The sequence below is a fragment of the Pagrus major genome, chromosome 20 (assembly GCF_040436345.1).
Source record: "Pagrus major chromosome 20, Pma_NU_1.0".
NCBI classification, from domain to species: Eukaryota; Metazoa; Chordata; class Actinopteri; order Spariformes; family Sparidae; genus Pagrus; species Pagrus major.
In genome coordinates this window covers 21,986,225-22,008,319 of record NC_133234.1, presented here as the reverse complement: position 1 = coordinate 22,008,319, position 22,095 = coordinate 21,986,225, and the positions used below count along the sequence as shown (strand labels likewise).

General features: G+C 39.3%; 2 protein-coding genes across 5 annotated transcripts; both read left to right on the top strand.

Moving 5' to 3' along the window:
* Positions 1–2,318: 2,318 nt before the first annotated feature.
* ndel1a (nudE neurodevelopment protein 1-like 1a) lies at positions 2,319–16,750 on the top strand. 4 transcript variants are annotated; one of them, XM_073489576.1, is made up of 10 exons: positions 2,319–2,393; positions 4,885–4,981; positions 7,772–7,925; positions 10,655–10,803; positions 11,717–11,853; positions 12,056–12,229; positions 12,866–12,960; positions 13,096–13,241; positions 13,365–13,399; positions 15,690–15,778. In XM_073489576.1, exons 2-10 carry the CDS (start codon positions 4,896–4,898, stop codon positions 15,695–15,697), a joined length of 984 nt encoding a protein of 327 aa, XP_073345677.1. In that variant the 5' UTR covers positions 2,319–2,393; positions 4,885–4,895; the 3' UTR covers positions 15,698–15,778. The 4 variants fall into 4 exon arrangements, with proteins under 4 accessions (XP_073345677.1, XP_073345676.1, XP_073345675.1 ...); XM_073489575.1 differs by having other exon boundaries at positions 15,687–15,778; XM_073489574.1 differs by lacking the exon at positions 13,365–13,399 and having other exon boundaries at positions 15,690–16,750.
* Positions 16,751–19,327: 2,577 nt separating this feature from the next.
* On the top strand, positions 19,328–21,903 carry armc7 (armadillo repeat containing 7). Its single transcript, XM_073489583.1, has 3 exons — positions 19,328–19,541; positions 19,972–20,115; positions 20,208–21,903. The coding sequence occupies exons 1-3, from the start codon at positions 19,445–19,447 to the stop codon at positions 20,549–20,551; spliced, it is 585 nt and encodes a 194-aa protein (XP_073345684.1). The 5' UTR covers positions 19,328–19,444; the 3' UTR covers positions 20,552–21,903.
* The last annotated feature ends 192 nt before the right edge of the window (positions 21,904–22,095 follow it).

Genomic DNA, 22,095 nt, shown 5'->3' with positions numbered 1-22,095 from the left:
ATATAATTAATTCGAGATCTCGAGATAATGACTGTGATATGATAGGCCTGAGATTATGGAGGCGCCCGGGACCTCGTAGCTGGTCAGCTATGTAGTTAACGACGACATCAGGCTCACTTAGATTGCACCGCCGATATAGCTGAAGCCTTTTTAGATTAAGCACACTAATGTGTATATTATCTGTAATAGCAAGGCATAATGCTATTTCAGCCTGTGTCAGGCCTTGATTGAAACGATATGTGACACGGTGATCGATATGCTCCTGCTCCTCTGACATTGCTACACTGAATGATGTTTCCTGCAATGATTTAATATACTACACTATTGTTTTGTTTTCTCAAGATCTCGAATTAATTATATCGTTATCTCAGGAAAACAAAGTTTCGTTATCTCGAGATCTCGAGAAAATGATCCCGTTATCTCGGGAAAACGGCAGTTGTTATTTCGAGATAATAACTCGAGATCTCAAGAAAACAAATGAAATTAACTCGTTATCACGGGAAAACGGAGGAAATAAAATGTATGAATGCATGGCCCTTTAGGGCTTCTGTACTTTTAATCTGATAATTATGACTTTATATCTCAGGATTTAAAAAATATATAAATTAATTTTGACTTGAAGTTAAAATTTGGACTTCTCATTAGGTAACTTTGATTTTTGTTTTAAATATTTGACATACATTTTTAATTTTTATTTATGACTTTTACTTAGGCGGAAACTTGCTTTCATACTGATGGCATGCATTAAACTTAGTTGAAACCTTAAACTGTTAATTTACACAACACAATCCTATACTGTTTTTAGTTCACACGTTTTGTGAATCCAATGTTTTATTGTTTTTTGTAAAAAAGTTGCCAAAATCTACAGAAGCCCTAAAGGGCCATGCATTCATACATTTTATTTCCTTCCTTTTTCCTGTGATAACGAGTTAATTTCATTTGTTTTCTCGAGATCTCGAGTTATTATCTCGAGATAACGAAACTTTGTTTTCCAGAGATAACGACATAATTAATTCGAGATCTCCTCATTAACTACATAGCTGGTCAGCTATGTAGTTAATGAGGACATCAGGCTCACTTAGATTGCGCCGTCGATATAGCTGAAGCCTTGCTAACCGTCTTTTTAGATTATGCACACTAATGTGTATATTATCTGTAATAGCAAGGCATAATGCTATTTCAGCCTGTGTCAGGCCTTGATTGAAAACATGTGACGTGGTGATCGATATGCTCCTGCTCCTCTGACATTGCTACACTGAATGATGTTTCCTGCAATGATTTAATATACTACACTATCGTTTCGTTATCTCAAGATCTTGAATTAATTATATCGTTATCTCGGGAAAACAAAGTTTTGTTATCTCGAGATCTCGAGAAAATTATCTCGTTATCTCGGGAAAACGGCAGTTGTTATTTCGAGATAATAACTCGAGATCTCGAGAAACCAAATGAAATTAACTCGTTATCACGGGAAAACGGAGGAAATAAAATGTATGAATGCATGGCCCTTTAGGGCTTCCGTACTTTTAATCTGATAATTATGACTTTATATCTCAGGATTTAAAAAAACATATAAATTAATTTTGACTTGAAGTTAAAATTTGGACTTCTCATTAGGCAACTTTGATTTTTGTTTTAAATGTTTGACATACATTTTAATTTTTATTTATGACTATTTAAACTTGCTTTAATACAGATGGCATGCATTAAACTTAGTTGGAACCTTAAACTGTTAATTTACACAACACAATCCTATACTGTTTTTTAGTTTACACGGTTTGTGAATCCAATGTTTTATTGTTTTTTGTGGAAAAAGTCGCCAAAATCACCAAAAGTAATTGAAGTAGCACCCAGATGCAGTTGTAGCAGATGACCAGCAGGTGGTGCTAATGTACCATAACTGCGTGTCATGCGCAGTTTGTGCGCAGCAGTGAAGCCCGTGAACGCAACGCGACAACACGCAGGAAATCCACCCTAAAACGGGTTGTCTAATTTAAATTTCATGACTTTTTTCTTTAATTAAACGCGAACAAACACATTTGTTTCCCAAAGCTTGAAGTCAGAATGCAGTATTTTAATGTATTTTAACAGCTGACACTTTGTCATAGATTTACTTTTTTTTTTTGTCTTTGAACCAAAAATTATCCACATGATATAAAATATATTCGGCATTCACGCTGTTTCAATAATCCTACCACTATTAAAGTTTCAAATCAAACCAGATGCGGACATATTGAGAGATAATATTCATATTTAGGGTGTGTTTGTCCTTTAAAAGCCCCGCTGAGAGGAGGCAGCAGATCATCAGACAGCAGAGGAGACGGTCCGCCTCAGCAGCGCACATCAGAGACCATGAAGGACTGATAAACATCAGTGTCTGGGGCGATGTTCAGGTACTGGAAACATTATAATTCATTATTCTTTGTATTTTAGTGGAAAACCGATAAAAACCGTAACATCAGAGCCAACATGTCGGCGTGTGTGGGATCGTTTTGTCGGTGCACGTCTTGTTTGCACACCCAGTTTTGACATCAGTCGCTCATCTCGGTGTCATTTCTGCACCTTTTTACATTATAATTCAGCGCTGATTGTTAAATTTGAGCTGTTTTCAGTGCATTTATTTAAATATATTCTCTTGTTAGAAAATGGTTGTGATTGTGTCTCGTGCTATATTACCATTTGATCAGTGTCAGTGTTCAATTCCTCCATCATTTTCACTCAGTGTGGAGTTAATATGTTTAAATTGTGAGGATTTTATAGTGTAGTCTCAAAATCCACCTTTAAAATCATTGAATATACTCTTATACACATCCCATTCCATATATATTACAATAAAATAATATAATCATATTCCTTTATTATCCAAATTCAAAGGCCAACATGCAGTTTACATGAAGAAAACATGTTTTTATGAAAATATAATTGTGTTTTTTAATCTAAGAGTCATGCCAGGCCTTCATCATGATGCTGTCAGAAAGGCTTGTGTTGCTATTTCCTCAGCTGTAATAACATCTGAGTTTCCCTCCAGGCTTTCGGTTCATGTGGTTCAATATAATCTGAGACTGAATTATTCAGAGGATCACAGAGTGAATTTTCTTTTTCAGGGCAGCGTACAGGAGAAAGTTAAAGACCTGAAGAGCAGCCGGGCTCTCTTTGAGGTTATTAAGATTTCTGTTTGAGTTAAACTTGTGTTTCCTCTTCCTCTACGTTCAATGGTGGAATGTAAATAAGAGCCGAGGGCAGGGCAGCTACTCAAACAGATGATGGTAAACTAGCCAACATGCATAATGTAGTTAAACTGAGCTCAACCTTAAACATCTACAGCAGAAAACATGCACATCATTTATTTAAGTAAGGTTTTGAATGCAGGTACTTCTCTCCTCACTGTCCCTCGGTGGCTGTAAAGGGTTTTTATTGAATGTCAAGTGGACACATGTCTCGTCAACGTGGTCCGAGAGGTCAGCATTATTTACTGCCTCTCTAAACATTTCTGTTGACCTTGTTCCTGTCGCTCCTTCTTTGTCCCTGTCACCATTATCCTTCATGTCTTGCACAGAAGTATTCCTGCACTTTAGACCATTTTAAGCACTTTGTTTGAGTAGCAGCCTTTTTTAAAAACAGCATCAGACATTGTTTTATCAGTTGAGTTGGTTACAAAACAAAGAAAACCCCATTATATGTGCTTCCTGATGGTGTAAGCTCGTTGCCAATTTACCTAGCAGCACTTCTGCTCAAGTGATAGACCTGAAATTGTGACTATTTGGCGAGAAATGAGCAAGAAACTGATTTCTTTGCTACCCCCAAAGGTTAATACTCATCTCAGCCTCACCACATACTGTGTATGAAAATTGTTTGGCTTCATTACTGCCTTCTAAAGTAGTTGACATTTAATTCAATGCCTCTAAAAATTGGAAGGAGTTGTTAAAATTGCACCAAAAAGTAGGTCAACAGATTTGTCCCACTTCTGTCCTCATTCTGTCTCTGTATGAAGACAATGTCTGGGTTTTAAAGTATCCATTGCCTTTTATTTGACTGTATGTTGTTACAGGCGAACCATCCTGTTCCCTTACCTTCTGTTGACTCCCTGTAATTCACCTGGGAGCATGTAAATCAAAGAACCGTGTTTCAAAGACGGGACAGAAGAGCTTTGTCCCGAGCAAACAACCTGTCCAACATCGTCTGGGTCAAACAGTTTTGGAGCATTGTGTTGCTTCTGTGTATCTGTAGCCTATTTACGTCAGAGCGAGTGTATTAATGGGGACTAATTCATGACAAAAGATTCCCTAAAATTTCCTAGTTTCTAATTTAGGCTCTGGCCTTGTTCCCATTGGCTCCTGCTCACAGCTAGTTTGCTGTTGAGGGGTTTTATTCAAAGTTTTCACTCTAATTACCAGTCAGTGTGATGAATGAGGCTGTTTTCTTGTAAATCTAAATTTAATGTTGGTATGTGGGCGGAACAAGTGGAAGTTAAGTTCTAGAGTAAAGCTAGCATGCTGCATTTCTAACCAAGTTACAGATTTTTTATTTCAGTCAGCTCGATGTATTGAAACTTTCAAAGCCCTTTTTAATTCTTAATAATGTTTTGTTCAAACTCTAGAAAGCAGAGTTTGTTGAACTCCTCGGGGTTTCCGGGAGTCTGTTGGGAGCCCTTTTGATGATTAATTCCCAGCTGTTGTGCAAATCATTGATTTTTAAATCTCTTTTCTGGTCGAGGAGAGTTTTAGACGAGGCTGTGAAGAAATAAGTTTCACTTTTAAAGGAGCGTTTGTGCTGCTATGATGCACTCGAGGATGTTCATGGATCATCCAACAGATATGATGCTCTGTAATAAACTTCTCCTGTCCTCTTATCAATTGTAGTCACTCTTGTTTCTTTCCTCTACAGATCTGTTTGCCATGGAAACGGATATGATACCAAAATTCTCCTCAAAAGACGAGGAAATTGACTTCTGGAAGACTCTCTCCCTCAAGTACAAGAACGGGTGCGTAAACTGGCTCTCTTACATTGGTGTGTGACACCAAAACCATCCCACGGGACTTTCAGAAATGTCAAAAATCAACCTCGGAGGCATCCAAAGCCTGACATTTTCTGCTCGTTATTGGTCATGATAATGTGCCTTATACCATGGCCACTAAAATGACTTAAACTCCAGCTGAACTCGTAATCTGTCATCTCTCTCTTTGCAGTAACAGCTTTTATTATTAATTTACATACAGTGGAAAGATTATGCCGTAACAAAGTTGAGCTGTAAAGTGTGACATACAATCACATCATTTCAAATGTGTTTTTGAAATGTGATAATTGAAAATATAAATGTGTCGTCCTCTCAGATGTGGCTCGCTACGTCTGCTGTGCGTGATGTGCACTGACAGGTTGAAATCAATCTTGTGATGTTGGGAAGGCGGAGAAAGTACAGATGTTTGTAAAGTACACCTGAAAAGTCTATTGACTCACAGATTGTGCCGTTTAGTTCCTGCAGATCAGAAGGTCTGATAGTAACCCTGCAGCCTCTTTGTGTGTGTGGGAACGACAGCAGGAACACATCACCTCAGGAACGTCTGATCTGCTATCTTGTCATTGGATTTCAGCCATTCTCACTCTTTCAATTAAAGCCCACTGTCGGCATATCCAGTGACACTTCTGAAACAGTTTGACGTGGGACAGTTTTATCAGAGAAAACCTCTCCCTGTTTTCCCCAAAGTGACGGCTCGTGTTTCACATTAAACAGAAAAGGCTCTCACGTCTCTTTTGTCCTCCTGTCTTTGAACGGGATTATATAACAACACAGCCGCATTTTAATGATCCAAAGGTTACTAAAAGTAGCACTTCCCGACATGAAATCTTATCTTACAGCATGCCGGTTGATTACAGCTGATTGAAATCTCAACACTGTGTGCTAAAGGAAACAATCCCAGGCCGACACCCAGTTATATAAGAGTCTCTAGACAATGAGCTTCCTTTTAAAGTCAAGACTACATCCATTGTGCTTGTGTGTGTAGCATGTGTGACATAAGTGTTTTCTTTCATTAATCCACCTACAACACGAGAAGTAATTATTGATTTAATGTCATCATAAGTTTCACAGTCCATTCTTGACCATTTCGTAGCTCTTCTGGAGCTTCAAGCATTGTATTATGTATACATGTATACACATTTTAGTATTAATATCTACATACATACACAAACTATATCAGTTGTAACTAAACATAAATATCAAAACAAGAAGTAAACGTGGCAAAGTATGAAGGCTGTTTTGTGGACTATGAAACTTCACCCTACTTTCCATCAGGGCTGGCGACGGTAATGACTAAATCAGTCATTTTTAGGTGAACTGTACCTTTTGAATACATTTAAGTTTTATAAAATGTAAGAACCCCATCGGACCGGAACTGATTCAGAGCCTTTTGCATTTCCCTTTAGCAAAATTGCTGAGAAAAAAATCACCGAACTGTGTTAAATGAGCGGAAGTAAGCATTTTCATGCCGAGGAGTCTCCTCATACTAACTATTCAGAGTATTTTGAATAAATGTTAATAACCGTGAAGAGGAAGCACCAGTCTGCAGCCAATCTGTTCCGAGCAGAACCAGTTCAAAGCGAGGCTGGCTGAACACGGCCGTTTATAAATGGATTTACTGGCTCTGTGCCACCTCCAGCACTCTCACTCACATGATGGCAGGGTTATTCCATTTGCCATTTATAGACAGCTGTGTGTGTCTGTGTGTGTGTCTGTGTGTCTGTCTGTCCAAGTGTGTTCATCCATGGCCATATCAACAGACACTTACGTAACCACCGCGTCATGGTAAAGCTGTTCAGTGATCTCATGTCCAATGTGGTTGTTCTGAGGATAAAGTCAGAGATCTGGCTTCTTAGACCAGTCGAACTAAATGCACTAAAATGGTGTTCAGTCAGTTTTTTGGGTTTTTTTTGCTGTTGTTCTTCCTCTTCCTAAAATCTGGTTAGTTGAATCTTACATTTTCTAAAACAGCCTCTGTACAAGTGATACATCTCATGATCATGTACCACCAAATACAGTCTTTGCTCCAGTAGGGTAATTTCGACGTTTTTAGTTTTTTATGTACGCCCCAGATTTTATTTTCTGGTGTGCGTGATGCACATTATAGCCTCGATCTGTAGCTTTAATGTTGTTTAAATTTTTAAACATCTTTTCAACCAGAGACATGTAGTGAAACGTGATTAAACATCTGAGTTTACTGACCATGAAGAGAGAGTCAGCAAAGTGGTGTTCTTAAAATCTTTAAACATTTATTCATATCCATTCATCAGTTAATAATTTGTAGTGTTGCTGCCCAATTCGTAAGACCAGTGATGGAAGAAGTATTCTGATCACTTACTACTTAAAGGTGTAATAAGTAAGAATTGATCACCTATTTCTATCGTCGTTACTGTAACATGTAGAGATTTATAGAAAAACGTGTTCGTCCGACCATTCTGACACTTTTGCTGTGCTTATTTTTTGTACTGTGTTGATTTGCTAGCGTCTTAGAGTATGAAGCAGTTCTGTGCCTCAAAAATGAATTTAACTCTTCACCGTCCTTCGCCAGCACATGCAGAAATTGTGAAAATCAGATTTTGTGGAGTCGTATCTGGGTCAGTGCTCCAGTGATGAGATTAGCTAAAGATGGAAATAAATAAGATGGAGAGAAGCTTTTTTCCAAGTGCAACAGTTGATGAAGTCACACACCAGACTCGCATACCGACCTCGTTCTGTCTCGACTTGTTGTCTAATGGCTTCTCTTCTGTCTGCCCACAGCTGCCAAGAGGCCCAGGAAGAGCTGCTGGAGTTTCAGGAGGGCAGCAGGGAGCTTGAGGCTGAGCTGGAAGCACAGCTGGGCCAGGCCGAGCATCGTATGAAGGACCTGCAGTCTGAGAACCAGAGACTCAAGAATGAGGTTGAGAATCTCAAGGTAACTGCAGGAGTCTGATTAAACGACGGGGAAATAAACTGAATCTGTGTATCTCTGCATCAATATAATTTCCGGCTGCGACATTATTAATGAAGAAGTAGTGCTGATTAAGACATTGCTGTAAAAAGCAACAGGATATACAATCATAATTTCTGATACAAAACAATATATTAAACTTAACTGTAGGTATGACTTTGTGTTATTGGTAACTGTCGTGTTTCAATTTGAGGCACATTTTGTTCATTTCACTCTCTGACAGAGTCAAAGAATGAGGAGGGAAGTCGGAGAATGAGGCTGAGAACTGAGTTTTCTCAGGGATGATGGTTGTTTAACAATGTAGACAACAACTCCCATGATCCCACGCTACCTCTGTCTCAAGTGCAGTATTGATTGATCGATCCTTAGAGGCAGAAGTACATTCTGTGCGTTTAAAGGACGTTGTGAGTGCTGTGAATGTGACTTTCTCTGTGATTGTGGATGACATCAGCATTATGTATACGTCCCTAATCTTAACAATACATTACGCTCTGAATCAAAGTACAGTGTGTCTCCATGTGTGGCCTTGACATGAATATTTGATGCTTTTTTTTTTGTAGCCATCTTATATCACCAGTCGTCCTTGAGTGCAGTCTCTGGGGAGTGAGGAGATGTGAAGTCACGCTATAACAGCTGCTGCTCCCCTGGATGCATTCACGCTCAGTATTTATTTATTTTTTCTAGCCGGCCTGCAGCTTTGCCTTTCTAGTTATACATAAGAGGTTATGGGGATATTGAGAGCAGACCTATATGTGCTTGTAATAAAACACTACATAAGAAAGGGTGATAAGTTGTCGTGTGCTTGTTGGAGGCGTATCTCAGACAGATATGATCCTGTGAATCCGTGTGCAATCTAAATGATAATCTCACCTCACGAAGGTGCTGAGGTACGTCTCTTTTCTAATTTCAGCACTTATCAACCAACAACTGCTCTGGCCTAAGCTCGCTGTATGCCGATGCAGCTGATCTGAGTGACTCTCATACATAATGCATCAGGTTGTGTCTTTCATTCTTATTCTCGCTCCATAATTACCAAAAGGCGGGTGGCACATTTGTAGTCAAAGTATCCAGCAGGGGTGAGTCGAGTCACCAGCAGGGATGAGATGTGTGTGTGCCAAGGTGTCTGTCAGGTTTTTAGATTCACCACATCAAGTGAAGATGCAGCTTTGTTTGTGAGTGAAAACACAAGTGGTGGTCTCTGGAGCAACATCGTACTGTTGGCTTTTCAGGAATATGTTTTTGATCTTCATAATACAGTCCTGTTGGCTCAGCTCCCCACTGATGATGGTTTCTGAAACCTCAGTGCTTTGAGGTCTGGCGAGGTTTCCTGTAATGTTTTGTGTTTAAAAATGCTGAATATGGTCATTCGATACTTTCACCCATTGCTGACAGTTTTCGGTACAGGACTACAGCCCTCGAGGTGCAAAACACAACACCATGTCAAGAAATCAAGAAATCTAAAAAAAAGGCAAAGACCATTTCACAAAACGCTGCGTCACAGCCAACACAATGATGAGACATTTTACTACACACAATGTTTTACAAAGAGACGTTTTAAAAAAGACGATTTCATTATACAAAACAAATCAACAAATAAGAAAACAACATTTTACCAAAGCAATTTGGAACATATGAAAAAAAACAAGACATTTTAGAAAACAAAACATTTCAGAAAGCACTACAACATTTCTGAAAACCCATTATTGAAAAGGCATTGAAGAAAATACAACATTTCTGAGACACTTTGAAAACCTTCAATCATTTTACATTTTCAAACACAGAAATTTAGAAGACATCATTTTAGAAAACACAACAAAGTTTGTTTTTTTTAAATTGATGGTATAGAAAAAACTACAACATTTTAAAAAAACACGACATTTCAGAAAAAACATTTCTGAGAAGCTTTCGAAAAACACAATCAAATTTTAGAAAACAACATTTTACAAAAAAATTATATAACAAATGGAAATGTTAAACACTACAACATTTCAGAAAAAGATTTCAGAAAATACATTTCTTGGACACTTTCGAAAAACATGATCAAATTTTAGAAAACACAACATTTTATAAAAACATTGTAGAATAAAGGGAAATGTAAAAAACACAATGACATTTCAGAAAACACAACATTGGAGAAATAATGTTTTTAATGTTGTTTTTTTTTTAAAATGTGGCTATGTTTTCTCATATTTGAGCATGTTTTGTCCAGTATTGTCGTATTTTGCACCTCAAGGCCACCATACAAACCATATCGACGCCTGAAATATATCTTTATAATCTATAACTGTACTATACTGTACTTCCCCGACCTGTTAATGTGCTGAATGAGACTCTGGGAGCCAACAGAGGGATGTCTGGCCTCTGTGTGGTTGGCTGCTGTTGATTCAGGCACCACAGTAACAGCAGATATAGGTCAGACGTACCGACGTTCCCGGCGGTACTTATTGAGCTGATTGTCTCGGAGCTGGTGGATATATAGGTCACACCTCACATCCGCCGGCTGCCTAGAATGAAAATGAGGGGAGCACTGATGAATGGATGATAACATGTGGGTGGTGCACGTCGGGAGCTGCTGAATCATTTCCCTGAAATGAGGCTCTCCTGCCTGACGTGTTTTAGATTAAATACATGTGATCAATATGTGCTGTCTGTCTTCATCCCGTCCTGTCCTGTCTCCCCCCCCCTCTCTTCAGGACAAGCTGGAGCATCAGTACTCTCAGAGCTACAAGCAGATTTCCATGCTGGAGGACGACCTCGGCCAAACACGCAGCATCAAGGATCAGCTCCACAAATACGTCAGAGAGCTCGAACAGTCCAATGATGACTTAGAGAGAGCCAAAAGGTCTGTATGAGCTTCTAATGCTCACTGAAATAATCCAAAATTAAAAATCACATCTTGCATTTGATTTAGTCAATTCATGTCTTTTATAATTTCTTCTTTAAAAATGTAATATGTTAATAAATTTAGCATTTTAAATAATAAATGTGTAAAAACTAAGTGTTATTATTTATTTGGCTAGCTCCAGTCAACATAACAGAACGTAAACACCCGACAATGGAGGTCACCTCTGCGGATCACTGCTGCACTCAGGTTGATTAACAGTAGTGAAGATGAATCCAAAATTCTTAATCCCCAAAGTTAATAAGTAATCTCTGAACTCTCCTCCTGTCGGTAAACGGCTCCGGATCAGAGCAGAATCCAGAGAGACTCTGGGTGTTTATTCCTCCAGAAGGTCTGGCTCTTCACCCGACTCTCTCTTCCAGAGCTGGTCGTGTCTGCTGCTCTGCGAACACTTGGCAAACGTCTTTTGTTTTGTTTTGATCAGAGCCTCCGTCAGAAATTACAGTAGAAAATGTATTTGTCACATGTAGCGTTTTTTTAATAATCTGGATAATACAGTTTAGAGAACATCATGTCACCTAAACTGGATACAGAGGTGTTTCTCCCCAGAATACCTGCCACAACAGGATCCCTTTTTAATATGTTTGAAAATGTTGCCAGAGAAGCAATTCTAAGCCTCGTTACAATTAACAAATGACTCATTTAATAGATTGCTGGCCTGAATTAGATTAAAATCGATGCTGCAGTTGCACAAGCCAGAATATTGATCCCATGTTTGTACTTGAATAATCATTAATACGTAGATGTGGTTTACAGAATGCAGCCCCAGAGGATATTTACATTTAATTAATGAAATGTTGATTTCAGTGTTGCTTTCCGTCATTTTCTGCCCTCCTTTTAACTTCTTCCTCAGAGCTACCATCGTGTCTCTGGAGAACTTTGAGCAGCGTTTGAACCAGGCCATCGAGAGGAATGCCTTCCTGGAGAGCGAGCTGGATGAGAAGGAGTCGCTTCTGTGCTCTGTGCAAAGATTAAAGGATGAAGCCAGAGGTGATTATTGACTAGATTTTTACTAATGAGCCGCGCTGTCAGTCACATTCCAGCACATTAACATGCAGCTGCTGCGGTTTTCCTCCTCTTTGATTAACTGTGTTTAAAATATCTGCTTTCCCACAAATAAGTAGGGGTTTTCTTGGTTTGTGTCCTCAGCAGAGCTACAAAATGTTCCTTATTTTTGTTTTTCTCGTTGTAGACTTGCGGCAGGAGCTGGCCGTCCGAGAGAGGCAGTCAGATGTAGGCAGAATGTCCGCTCCAAGTTCGCCCACACAGGACAACGTAAAGATGGACACTGCTGTTCAGGCCTCCCTCTCTCTCCCTGCTACCCCACTGAGCAAAGGTCTGGACAACGCCTTTGCCAACTCAACAGGTAGCTGCAACCCGTCTTCGCTTGAGTGCATTTTTTTACTCTCGTTGTGCACGTACAGACGGGGATATCGGAGCAGTTCTTGATTAAAACGTCTTTGATTTTGTTGTTTTCTTTTATTCATGTGTGGGCGCTCAGTTATTTGTGTCGTGTAAAGAAAAGGGAGCCTTCAGGTGCTCTCATAGGGGAGAAATGAATCCTAAAGAGGAAGGTACTGGTAGGATGTGGCATAAAAAAATCCAGTTTCAGGCACATAAATGGATAAATGTTGCAAATAAAAAGTATTTCAGGCAAATACACTGTAAAATATGTATAGTATCCTGTATTTTATAACTACCATATTTTTTTCAAGGTTTTTCACTCTTAGAGTGGCTAAAATCAGTATTTTTTATATTAACAATGAATGCTTTGCTTTTACGGCACAACTTTGCTATTTTTGCTTCACTCTCACCACTCGCTTAGCACAGTTTTTTGGCTGCAGTGAGGAGCTATTTTCAGAGAAAAAGCTCTCAAAAAAAAAGCACACTACCTGCTCTAGACAAGCGAATGAGGGAGTGATTTCAGGCACAGATGTAGATCAAATAAGAACTAATCTAAATTTAAATCAACACATCGTTTTCTGTCCTCTCTCCTCCTCAGCTCTATCAAATGGATATGGCAGCAACTCTCCGCTGACTCCCTCTGCCAGGATATCAGCCCTCAACATCGTCAGTGATTTACTCCGGAAAGTTGGGGTGAGTCATTCCTTCTGAGCTCATGTTTCCAGGATCCATTTCTCTTTCACTACACGACTAGCTTTATGTAGAAAGTCCCTGTCTTTCCATTGAACAGAGGAGCATCCTCATCTCTTTGTTTACATCCCCTCGCAGGCTCTGGAGTCGAAGCTCGCCGCTTGCAGGAACTTTGCCAAGGACCAGAGAGCGAGGAAGGCGTACGCTCTCGACAACAGCAACGCGCTCAACGCGAACACAGCCAACTACTCGCAGTCGCTCCATACGTCGTATTTTGATAAAGCGTGAGTGAAAGCAAAACACACATCTTTCCTCTCTGAGGGATAATTCATGTCAAGAATCTTGCAGTGTAACATCACAGACTGTGGAGGAGAATCTGAGACCTGTGTGCATTTTCTTCCCAGCAGGACAGAGATGGTCACATTCCCTGCATTGATTTTGGGTAATCGTAGCTCCTCCGCCTGTTACCTGAGTGTGTTGGGGCAAATGCATGCAGCTGCAGCAGTTTTCACAATCCTCTTTTCCAACGTAGAGCTCATAGAAATAACCATAACTGGGGGCTAGATGATGTCCTGGACACTTGATGTCCTGGTGTTGGTGGTGTAATGGTGCTGGAATTTTCTTGCTGCCTTTGAACTAATAGATCTGCTTCCTGTCTATTTGCCAGTGTGAGTTGTTTTGTTTGGCAGTAGATCTGACCACTAATTATTATTAACAAACTGAACTTTAAAACAAACACAGCTTTTGTCTTTTGTGGAAGAGAAACTTGATGAAAGTGAAACTGCTGCTAAAAATGAACTTGGGGAAATTACAAAGACAAGCCAACAAAAAACTGAAAGTCTCGTCAACATTAAAGTCAGATAAGAATATTACAGGACAGGAGTTTTTGGTCTGTAAAATCCCTTTTTAAAAAGACAAAAACTAAAAGTGTGTTGGACTGTTTCAATACTTCTGACTTCTCTAACGCTGTCTGTAGCTCTAAACCCCTCAGCCATTAGTTCCTGCTGAAGATTTAAATCCTTGAAAATGGGTCAGAAATATATCACTTCATTTCAACAAAGCTAAAAGTCTTTGCAGTTTTTTACATTTTCCACAATGGATTCAATTTTCAGTCGTGGAGTTGCCAATTTAGTCTGGACCAAGTGTCTCTCGCAGGGCTAAAAAAGTCTCTGTAACTTTTGTAAAACAGCTGGACGCTGTAGTATTTACAAACATTACTCAAATAGGAGGAAATGGTGCATTCTTCAGGGACTATTTTCAGCAGCGGATTAATCCACATTTGGTGCTATAGTGAGCATTTGTGGCAGCAGGATGCCGTGTGATGGATTGAGTCAAAATAAACTACAGCGTGTTTGTTCACTTACTTCAGATGTGTTTGATAGCTTTTATCTTAATTCATTGTTGGTTTTGGTTTTTTCATGGGATTTCTTGACGCTACGAAAAATACGTGATATCACCAGACGTGTATTAGTGCAACAGTCAATCATATTTAATAGCAAAAGTGCCTTTCTGCTGAATCACTCTGATCGGCTTGTGTTGCTTGAGGCTGGTGGTGAGAGCAGGGACAGTGTGTAGTGTTTCTGCTGTGTGAGGGAGAACTAAAGAGGCAGTGTGTGCATATTGAGATCTACACACAACAAGGTCATTGTTCCTGTGGTGTCAGAGCGGGAGGATTGTTATGTACACAATTCACCTTCAGTCAGGTTTGAAGGAGCTAAGGGCATTGTGTCTCACTTACTGTAATAGAGGAATTGCCTGAGCTGAGTGTTTATTTAATGCTGTCGCAGGTAAACAATAAAAAGGAATTTGCATGTTTATCTTTGCTTAAACTAAGGTATCAAAAGAGGAACATCTGTCGTAAATCTGTCTTTCATTCTGGTCTGAATGGTGCTTTCCAGAGTCATGACTTAAACCATACAGAGATACTAGTCATAGCTCAACTATGACCAACAAAAGAAACCAGTTTCACCAGTCAGTCAGGCTAAACTCTGCAACTTCGTTCCCACTTTGAGTTCCATTTTTAGCAACACACACACAGAAAATGTAAAACACGTCATGTCTGTGTTGTAGCTGTATCTGAGACGGAGACAGATTCAGTTGATGTGGACAGAATGACAGAATGACCTGCTGGTGTTCAGGTCGGTGCTGATATGTCCTGTGACGGTCAGCGACCAGGAGGAGAAGAACTGATGGTGACTGAGAGTATTAAAGACTCTGTCAGACAGGAGGAAGAAGAGTTTATCTGACAATCTGAGCAGGTTTTCATTTCATTTCTGTCTACGGAAGTCCAATTCTGCCATGAAAAATAAAAACTAGGATTGTCTGGTAACTCCCCAGCCAGTATATTCATGTTTTTGTTTTTACTTAAAGAACCTAAATAGTAGTAATAGACAATATCTAGTGTTGACTGAGTGACTGTATAAGCAAATCTTAATATAAAAAATATTGATAACTTGGATTATTTGCAATTCTAAAAAAACAAATAAAGATCCACTTGTTAACCAAAGTAAAAAATAGGTTGTAATTGAAGTTCCTCTTTATTGAATTATTGATTAACTGCACTGATACTTATTAACTGTACCAACTTGCACACTTTTTCTATTTTCCCAGTTATTAATGAATAAAGCCGTACATACCAGCTACTTTTAGGAAGTCATCTGTAAGGAAAAGTTTTAACTTTCATTTAACTCTCATTTAATGTAACTTTGTTTATTGTTTTTTTTATTCAGCAGGTCGGTGAACGGACTGAAACCTGGTGCCCTGACCGCCATCACCGTCCCTCCTGCCGCCTCCTCCCAAGGCTTGGTGCCCCTCACCGTGTGACGTAATCCTCCTAAACTTTTGGAAAAATCACATCTAAAAAGAGCCCAGACGAAGCGGGAACACAAATGGCTAATACTGTAAAACTGTTGATGTACTGTTACTCCGGTCCCGTCCTCGTCTTCTCACACTCTCTGTTGTCCTGACTCGACACTTGTGCTTCGTTCCTGCTGTAGTTATGGGTCTCTGTCTGTCTGTATAGTTTATGTGTTACTGTATCTGATGTTTGCTCACATTTAAAGACACAAATTTCAAGGATCTTCCCTGGTTTGTTAAATCTGTGCACCATATCCTCTAAAAAGGGCAATAATATGCAATTTAAAATGTGTTTTTAGCTGAAAATCACGACTACATTTACTGGCAATAACTCCAATTAAAGCGACAGTTGAGTGCACTCACATCCACTGCTGAAAGTGGAAAATAACAGGTTTAATAGGTTGGCACATGTGCAGATGTCCCAGATAATTGTGTGCCACGTGTCTCCATCAATTATTGATGATTCACAATGTTTTAAACATAAACTCTGGGGGGGATTCGGCTGATTTTGGCTTTTAACTGTTACCTCGTGAGCCCCGTGTTTGATTTCTGTTTGGTTTTAAAAAAGGGGAGTCTTTGTGTCATTGTAGTGAGTCAAACACACCATCTACCCTCTGAACTATGTGACATGATGTGTACAGTATTGGTCATATTGATCGTTATTTATAGACAGCAGTTTAAGAGGTGCTGTCATCGTGTTCAGATCAGTTAACCTGCATTCATATATTCTTGAGTCAAAGTGTTTAAACCACAGTTTCTTTTTGATTTGACACATTTTCTGTACTGTACACGATAGAGTGAAGCACTTTGACCTTGTGGGAACTTTTTTCATTTTCATTCAAGTGCAATATTGCCTGTTTATTAAAAGTTTGTGGGTTTAATTTATTTCCATTTTTGTTTTACGGCATGTTTTAATAAAAGATGTAATGATACTCCAGCTGTTACATGTGTCACGTTTCACTCAGTTCTTACTCTGGAGGACATTATGGCTAAATGGGTAAATATTAGCTGTTTTCTATCTTTTGTAACTTGAATATCTTTTGAGTTTTTGGGCAAAAGAAGCAACTTGGACTCTGAACTCTTGGAAATTAATCTGAGAATATAACCTTGCGCTTAGCAGCTACATTGAAGATTTTACTTAAAAAGGTCTTGGACTTGTAAACATCTTTCATAGTTATGGAGCTAAAACTTGCAATATCACTAATATGGCCTTTTAAGTTGTTATCAACACTGCCCCCTGCTGGACAAATGTGAGTAAAAGAAAAAACAAGCTGACTTTTAGCACTTTGGTCATTTAATAATTCATATTTATGTCTCAAAACAGACACAAAATAAAAGATTACATTTCCTGTTCATGTGTGCATTATCAAAAGATGAATTCTGTGGTGATCCGACGATGATCATTTGGCTTCTTCCACCACAGACGTCTCCAGTACTGATTATCTTCACTCATGTTTACTGGAAACTGGTGTGTCCAAGGCAGGTTATTAAAAAGCCCCCGTTCAACATGGTCGTCTGTGCACGAGTGAATCAGGCTATGTACAGTAGGATATATATTTAGTGTCCACATCTGTAGACCTGAACATTATTATATTCTCAGTGATAGTTCAGGCTCTGGTTCAGCTGCTCCCTCCTCTCTTCTTCTCGGCCGCCTCCTCCATCTGCCTCTGCCTCCTCTCCAAGATCTCTATCCTCTTGGCATCATTGCGTGCTCGCTCCTGAGCCCTGAGCTGGTCCACGTCCTCAAAGAACCTGTGCCTGCACGGAGGAGGAAGCATTAAATTGATGAAAGATGAAGGACTTTATATATCAAGCAGAGCAAACAGGACATTTAAACATGTCAATTTCAGGCATTTCCCCCCCCCAAATTCTCACATTTATAGACCAACAATCAACCAGCTAATTGCAAAAAGTAATTGGAAGGTTAATCAACAATGAAAATAAATCACCAGTTGCAGCACTTATATGAACATTTTGTAATATGGAGCCAGAATCAGAAATGTAAATTTTTCCTTATTGACTAAACCTTGGACAAATATGCAGGAATCTATTTGTCCTGCCTCCATTACATATCTTTGTCACAAGTGTTTGCTAAGCACATTTGTGGAATCATTGCCAAGAATGTTTGGATATCAGCTGATGCACTGAATTTTCTCTAAATAACTGGGAATTCAGCTGTAATTTGGATTAAAATTGGATATCATGTTTTTTTCACAGGGTGATCAGTTTAGGCTTAATTAGATAAAATAACATCAATTATGTCATCAGAGTTATCTTGGCAGGCGTTTGGAGACTGATATTTTCTGTTTTTTAACAAATCGGAGGCGTAGAGTTTAAAAAACTTTCGTCAGAAAGGCAGAGAAGGTTGAATGACAGACACAGTCGAGAAAATGTTATAGGAAATGTAGGATCCGGTGTTTTTGGAGTTTGTCCCATAAGTTTGGACTGACGATCAGGATAACTGAACCTGTGCATACTTATATTATTCATTTTTTAGGGCTGTGCTACTGGTTGCGTTATTGTATTGTGCAGGACTTTTTTGCAGATTAAATCGAGACAAAAAATGGCAAATTAGTCAATATATAAGTAGCAAGTGGTTGCAGACCTTTTTGTGTTTGTTTTCCTTTTATGTATCTTTATTTTCTACTTGTAGTTTATTTAACATAATAAAACTGTTAAATAAACAGCATAGTTACACAGAATTGTCTATTATGACTATTAGCATAATTTGCAGTGACATTTACATGCAAAACACTGCACCCTGTATGTAGCTGCTGAATGAAGTCTTTGTGTTTGTATTTTTTATTTACAAAACGTATTAATAAGAAAGTGGCTGAATGAATTAACAGCAGATGGCACACACCCCCTCAGTCAGCCAATGGTTGTGTAATGGAGAGTGGACCAAGGTGCATCATGAAACACTGTAGGTTAAACGTGTTACCTTGAAGGTGACGCTCAAACTTGACATTTCCAGATGACATTTGATGCAACAACAAAATACAAAACACGCTCTTAAATGTTACCTGTTGAAGAAAACAGTCGCTAGTCCCACTATGAGAGTCCCAAACAAGATTGGTTTCGTGAGACGTTTTCCGGCGGACATCTGGTGCGGCTTCATTATAGCTTAAGTCCGGCAAAGGGGACGAAAGTTAGAAATATAAACAGGAAAAATTAAGAAAGCTACATTAGTTTTTTTTTTAAGCTGACCTTTCAGGGGACCATTAGCTAGCTGCCTGCGTTAACACACCCCCTTCTTGTCGTGCAGCTACTCACGTACCACCACTTCCGGTTCCAATTTTATGAACCAAAATCCCTAAAACATGTGGAAAAACTTAAAACACTCACTTTATAATATGCGTGATGGTTGTGTTATTCTTCAGTGTGTGTTTAAGTGGTTTAGTTTGGAGTTTTAATCGATATTACAAGCTATTTTATAACGGTTAGATTTAAGGCGGAACCGTACTCTTTTCGCGCCGTTGTACGGACACGTTTCAGAGACGGACCAACCCGGGGAATGGCCGGAAATAAATGCATGTCAGTGTAGTTTGTTAGTTTTATTTTGTTCAAACTGTTATCTTTAGTTTGTTTAGTCGTCAGTTATTATTTGAAGACTGGAGCTAATGCTAAGCTAATGCTAAAGATGTGGAGGAAAGGCTCGTCTGAGGGCTCTGACCGGTTTGAATATTTACAAACTCTGGTCACTGAGTTTCAGGACACCGACAGTGAAGGTGGGCACATGTTTTATTTGTCATGATTCAGTGGTCTGTATAAGTTAAGTTTCCTAAATACAGTGTCTGAGAACCTTAGAGAGTATTGTTGTTATCTCTGGAAAATTAGAAATAGCTAGTTTTATATTTTAAAAGCACAGTTCGTAATGTAAACAACAGGGTAACCAACTCCAATGGTCTGTAATGTAGGTCAACACAGCAGTCTGGTCATTTTTCTTCATACTTATTATCTGTCCGATATATATCGTGCATCCCTACTTATCAATGCTCTCTAGTGGACGAAATATGTAAAGTCGTCAATGTTTCTTAATGACCTCAAACATATCTTTTAAATTTGCTGATACTACTGTGTTTTTGATAGGAGATTTGAGGCTCTAATTTAAATCCCTTTGTTCCAATGTTGCTGACATATCTCATTTCACTACATCAGAGGCAAAGGAGCAAGTGCTGGCTAACTTGGCCAACTTTGCATACGACCCAAAGAACATGGACTATCTGAGGGAGCTTCAAGTGACCGACCTCTTCTTGGACATGCTCACTGAGGAGAATGAGAACTTTGTGGAGTTTGGGATGGGTGAGTATCACACCAACAAATTCTTTAAATCACCTCTCTGTCCCAATATAAAAATATCATCATTCATCACTTATCTTGTGTCATGTTCTCAGGGGGGCTGTGTAACCTGAGTATGGACCCTGAATGCCGAGACATCATCTTGCAGAGCAGTGGGATCAGCTTGGTCACAAACTGTCTGTCAAGTCAGAGGGAGGAGACGGTCCTGTCAGCCATCACCACACTCATGAACCTCACAAAGCCCTCGTCACGCTCTGAGATCACTGCTCCGGGCATCCTGCAGTGCATGCTGCGCTTCTCCCTCTCAGAGAGTCCCCGCCTACGTAACCTGGCCGCTGTGTTCCTGCAGGACTGCTGCACCCAGGAGCAGGTGACCCGAGCAGAGCAGCAGATGCAGGGGCAGCAGACAGCAGTTGGCATACCGCTGCCCAAGGATTAAGGACTAAAGCTGCCATGTTCAAGTGGAAGATTTATTTTAATTTTTTTTTTATAAAAAATGATACATTTGCTCTCCATGAGAGTATACTACTTATAATACTGCAAATAATGATCATTTTGAAACATGCTCATCACAATTTCCCAGAGTCCAAATTGACGTCTTCAGGTTGCTTCTTTTGTCCAACCAACAGTCCAAAGTTCAAAGACAAAGAAAGGCAGCAAATCCTCAGATTTAAGAAGCTGGACCCAGCAAATGTTTTTACTTGAAAAATTACTAACAGATAATTAACAGTTGACATTAATTTTCTTTCGATCAACTATTTGTTTAGTTGACTGATTGTTGCAGACAAAAATATATGGGCACTCAAACATTACACCCATGTGTGATTATGGGACAATATTTTGGAGCCTGGCAGCAGGGAATTCCTCCCAATCACAATGCTCAAGAGCATCAGTAAGGTCCAACACTGATGCTGACTCGCAGTTGGTGATTCACTTCATTCCAAAGGTGTAGGATGGGGTTGAGCTCAGAACATGTGCAGGCCAGTCACGTCCTTCATCAGTAGCTCGCTTCAACAAAGATATAGCTTCTGCCGCCTTCTCAGTAGTTTAAATTTTGTTCTTTATCTTGGCCCATACCAAACTGGCTGATTAATTGACAACTATTAAATTCTTTGCCAACTATTAAGATAATCGATTCATCGTTTTTTGTTTTTTTTTAAAAGTCAAATTTCTCTGATTCCAGCTTCTTAGATGTGACTATTCCCTGGTTTCTTTCCACCTCTGTGACAGCAAACTGCAGCCAGTGTTATAGTGATGTTTGTCTTCTTGTGCATCTCTATTCCCTTGAATATGGATTTAACCTGTAATTTCTGGCTGCTTTTCTGCATTTTAAATCAAGTGCATTTCAGAGAATGTGCTTAAATTTAACTGTTGTGCTCTATCTGACCACATGGGGGAGACTGGACAGTCTTTGTTGATCTGCTTTTCACAATATGAGTGCTTGAGAGATTAATATGATTGATTACAAATGGCACAAAAACAGCATGTTAACAATTTGACAGCTTTCAAACTGCCAAAAAAAAGTCTTAAGTGCGCAGAGAGAAGTGACCAAGTGATCTCACTTGTACAAACAGGCTCAGTGACTGTAGTATCAATATCACCACCTATTTCCCCAAAAATGTACATTCCTTTGGCTTTGAAGTGATTTCCTAAGAACCTGTTCGGATGTTGGAGCACGTTGAAGCCAACTTGCTCTTGGCTCTCTGAGAGTACCGTGTCCTGAAACCTTAAATCCAAACCCAAAATATGTAAAATAAAAAATGTAAAATAAACCTTGAGGTTCCTGCTTAAGAGCCAGGAGCCCTGTTTGTTTTCTTCTGGGCTTTTAGGAGCTATTTCTGGGCCGAGTCCTTCAGGTCTAGACAGAAGACGACATCCGATCCTGCAGCCCAGCGTCGGCTGGACTGCACATTAGCCCGGTCAGACTCCAGAGGAAATTCTTTACAGCTTTTGAATGTGTGCCTGTGATATTCGCTCAATTTA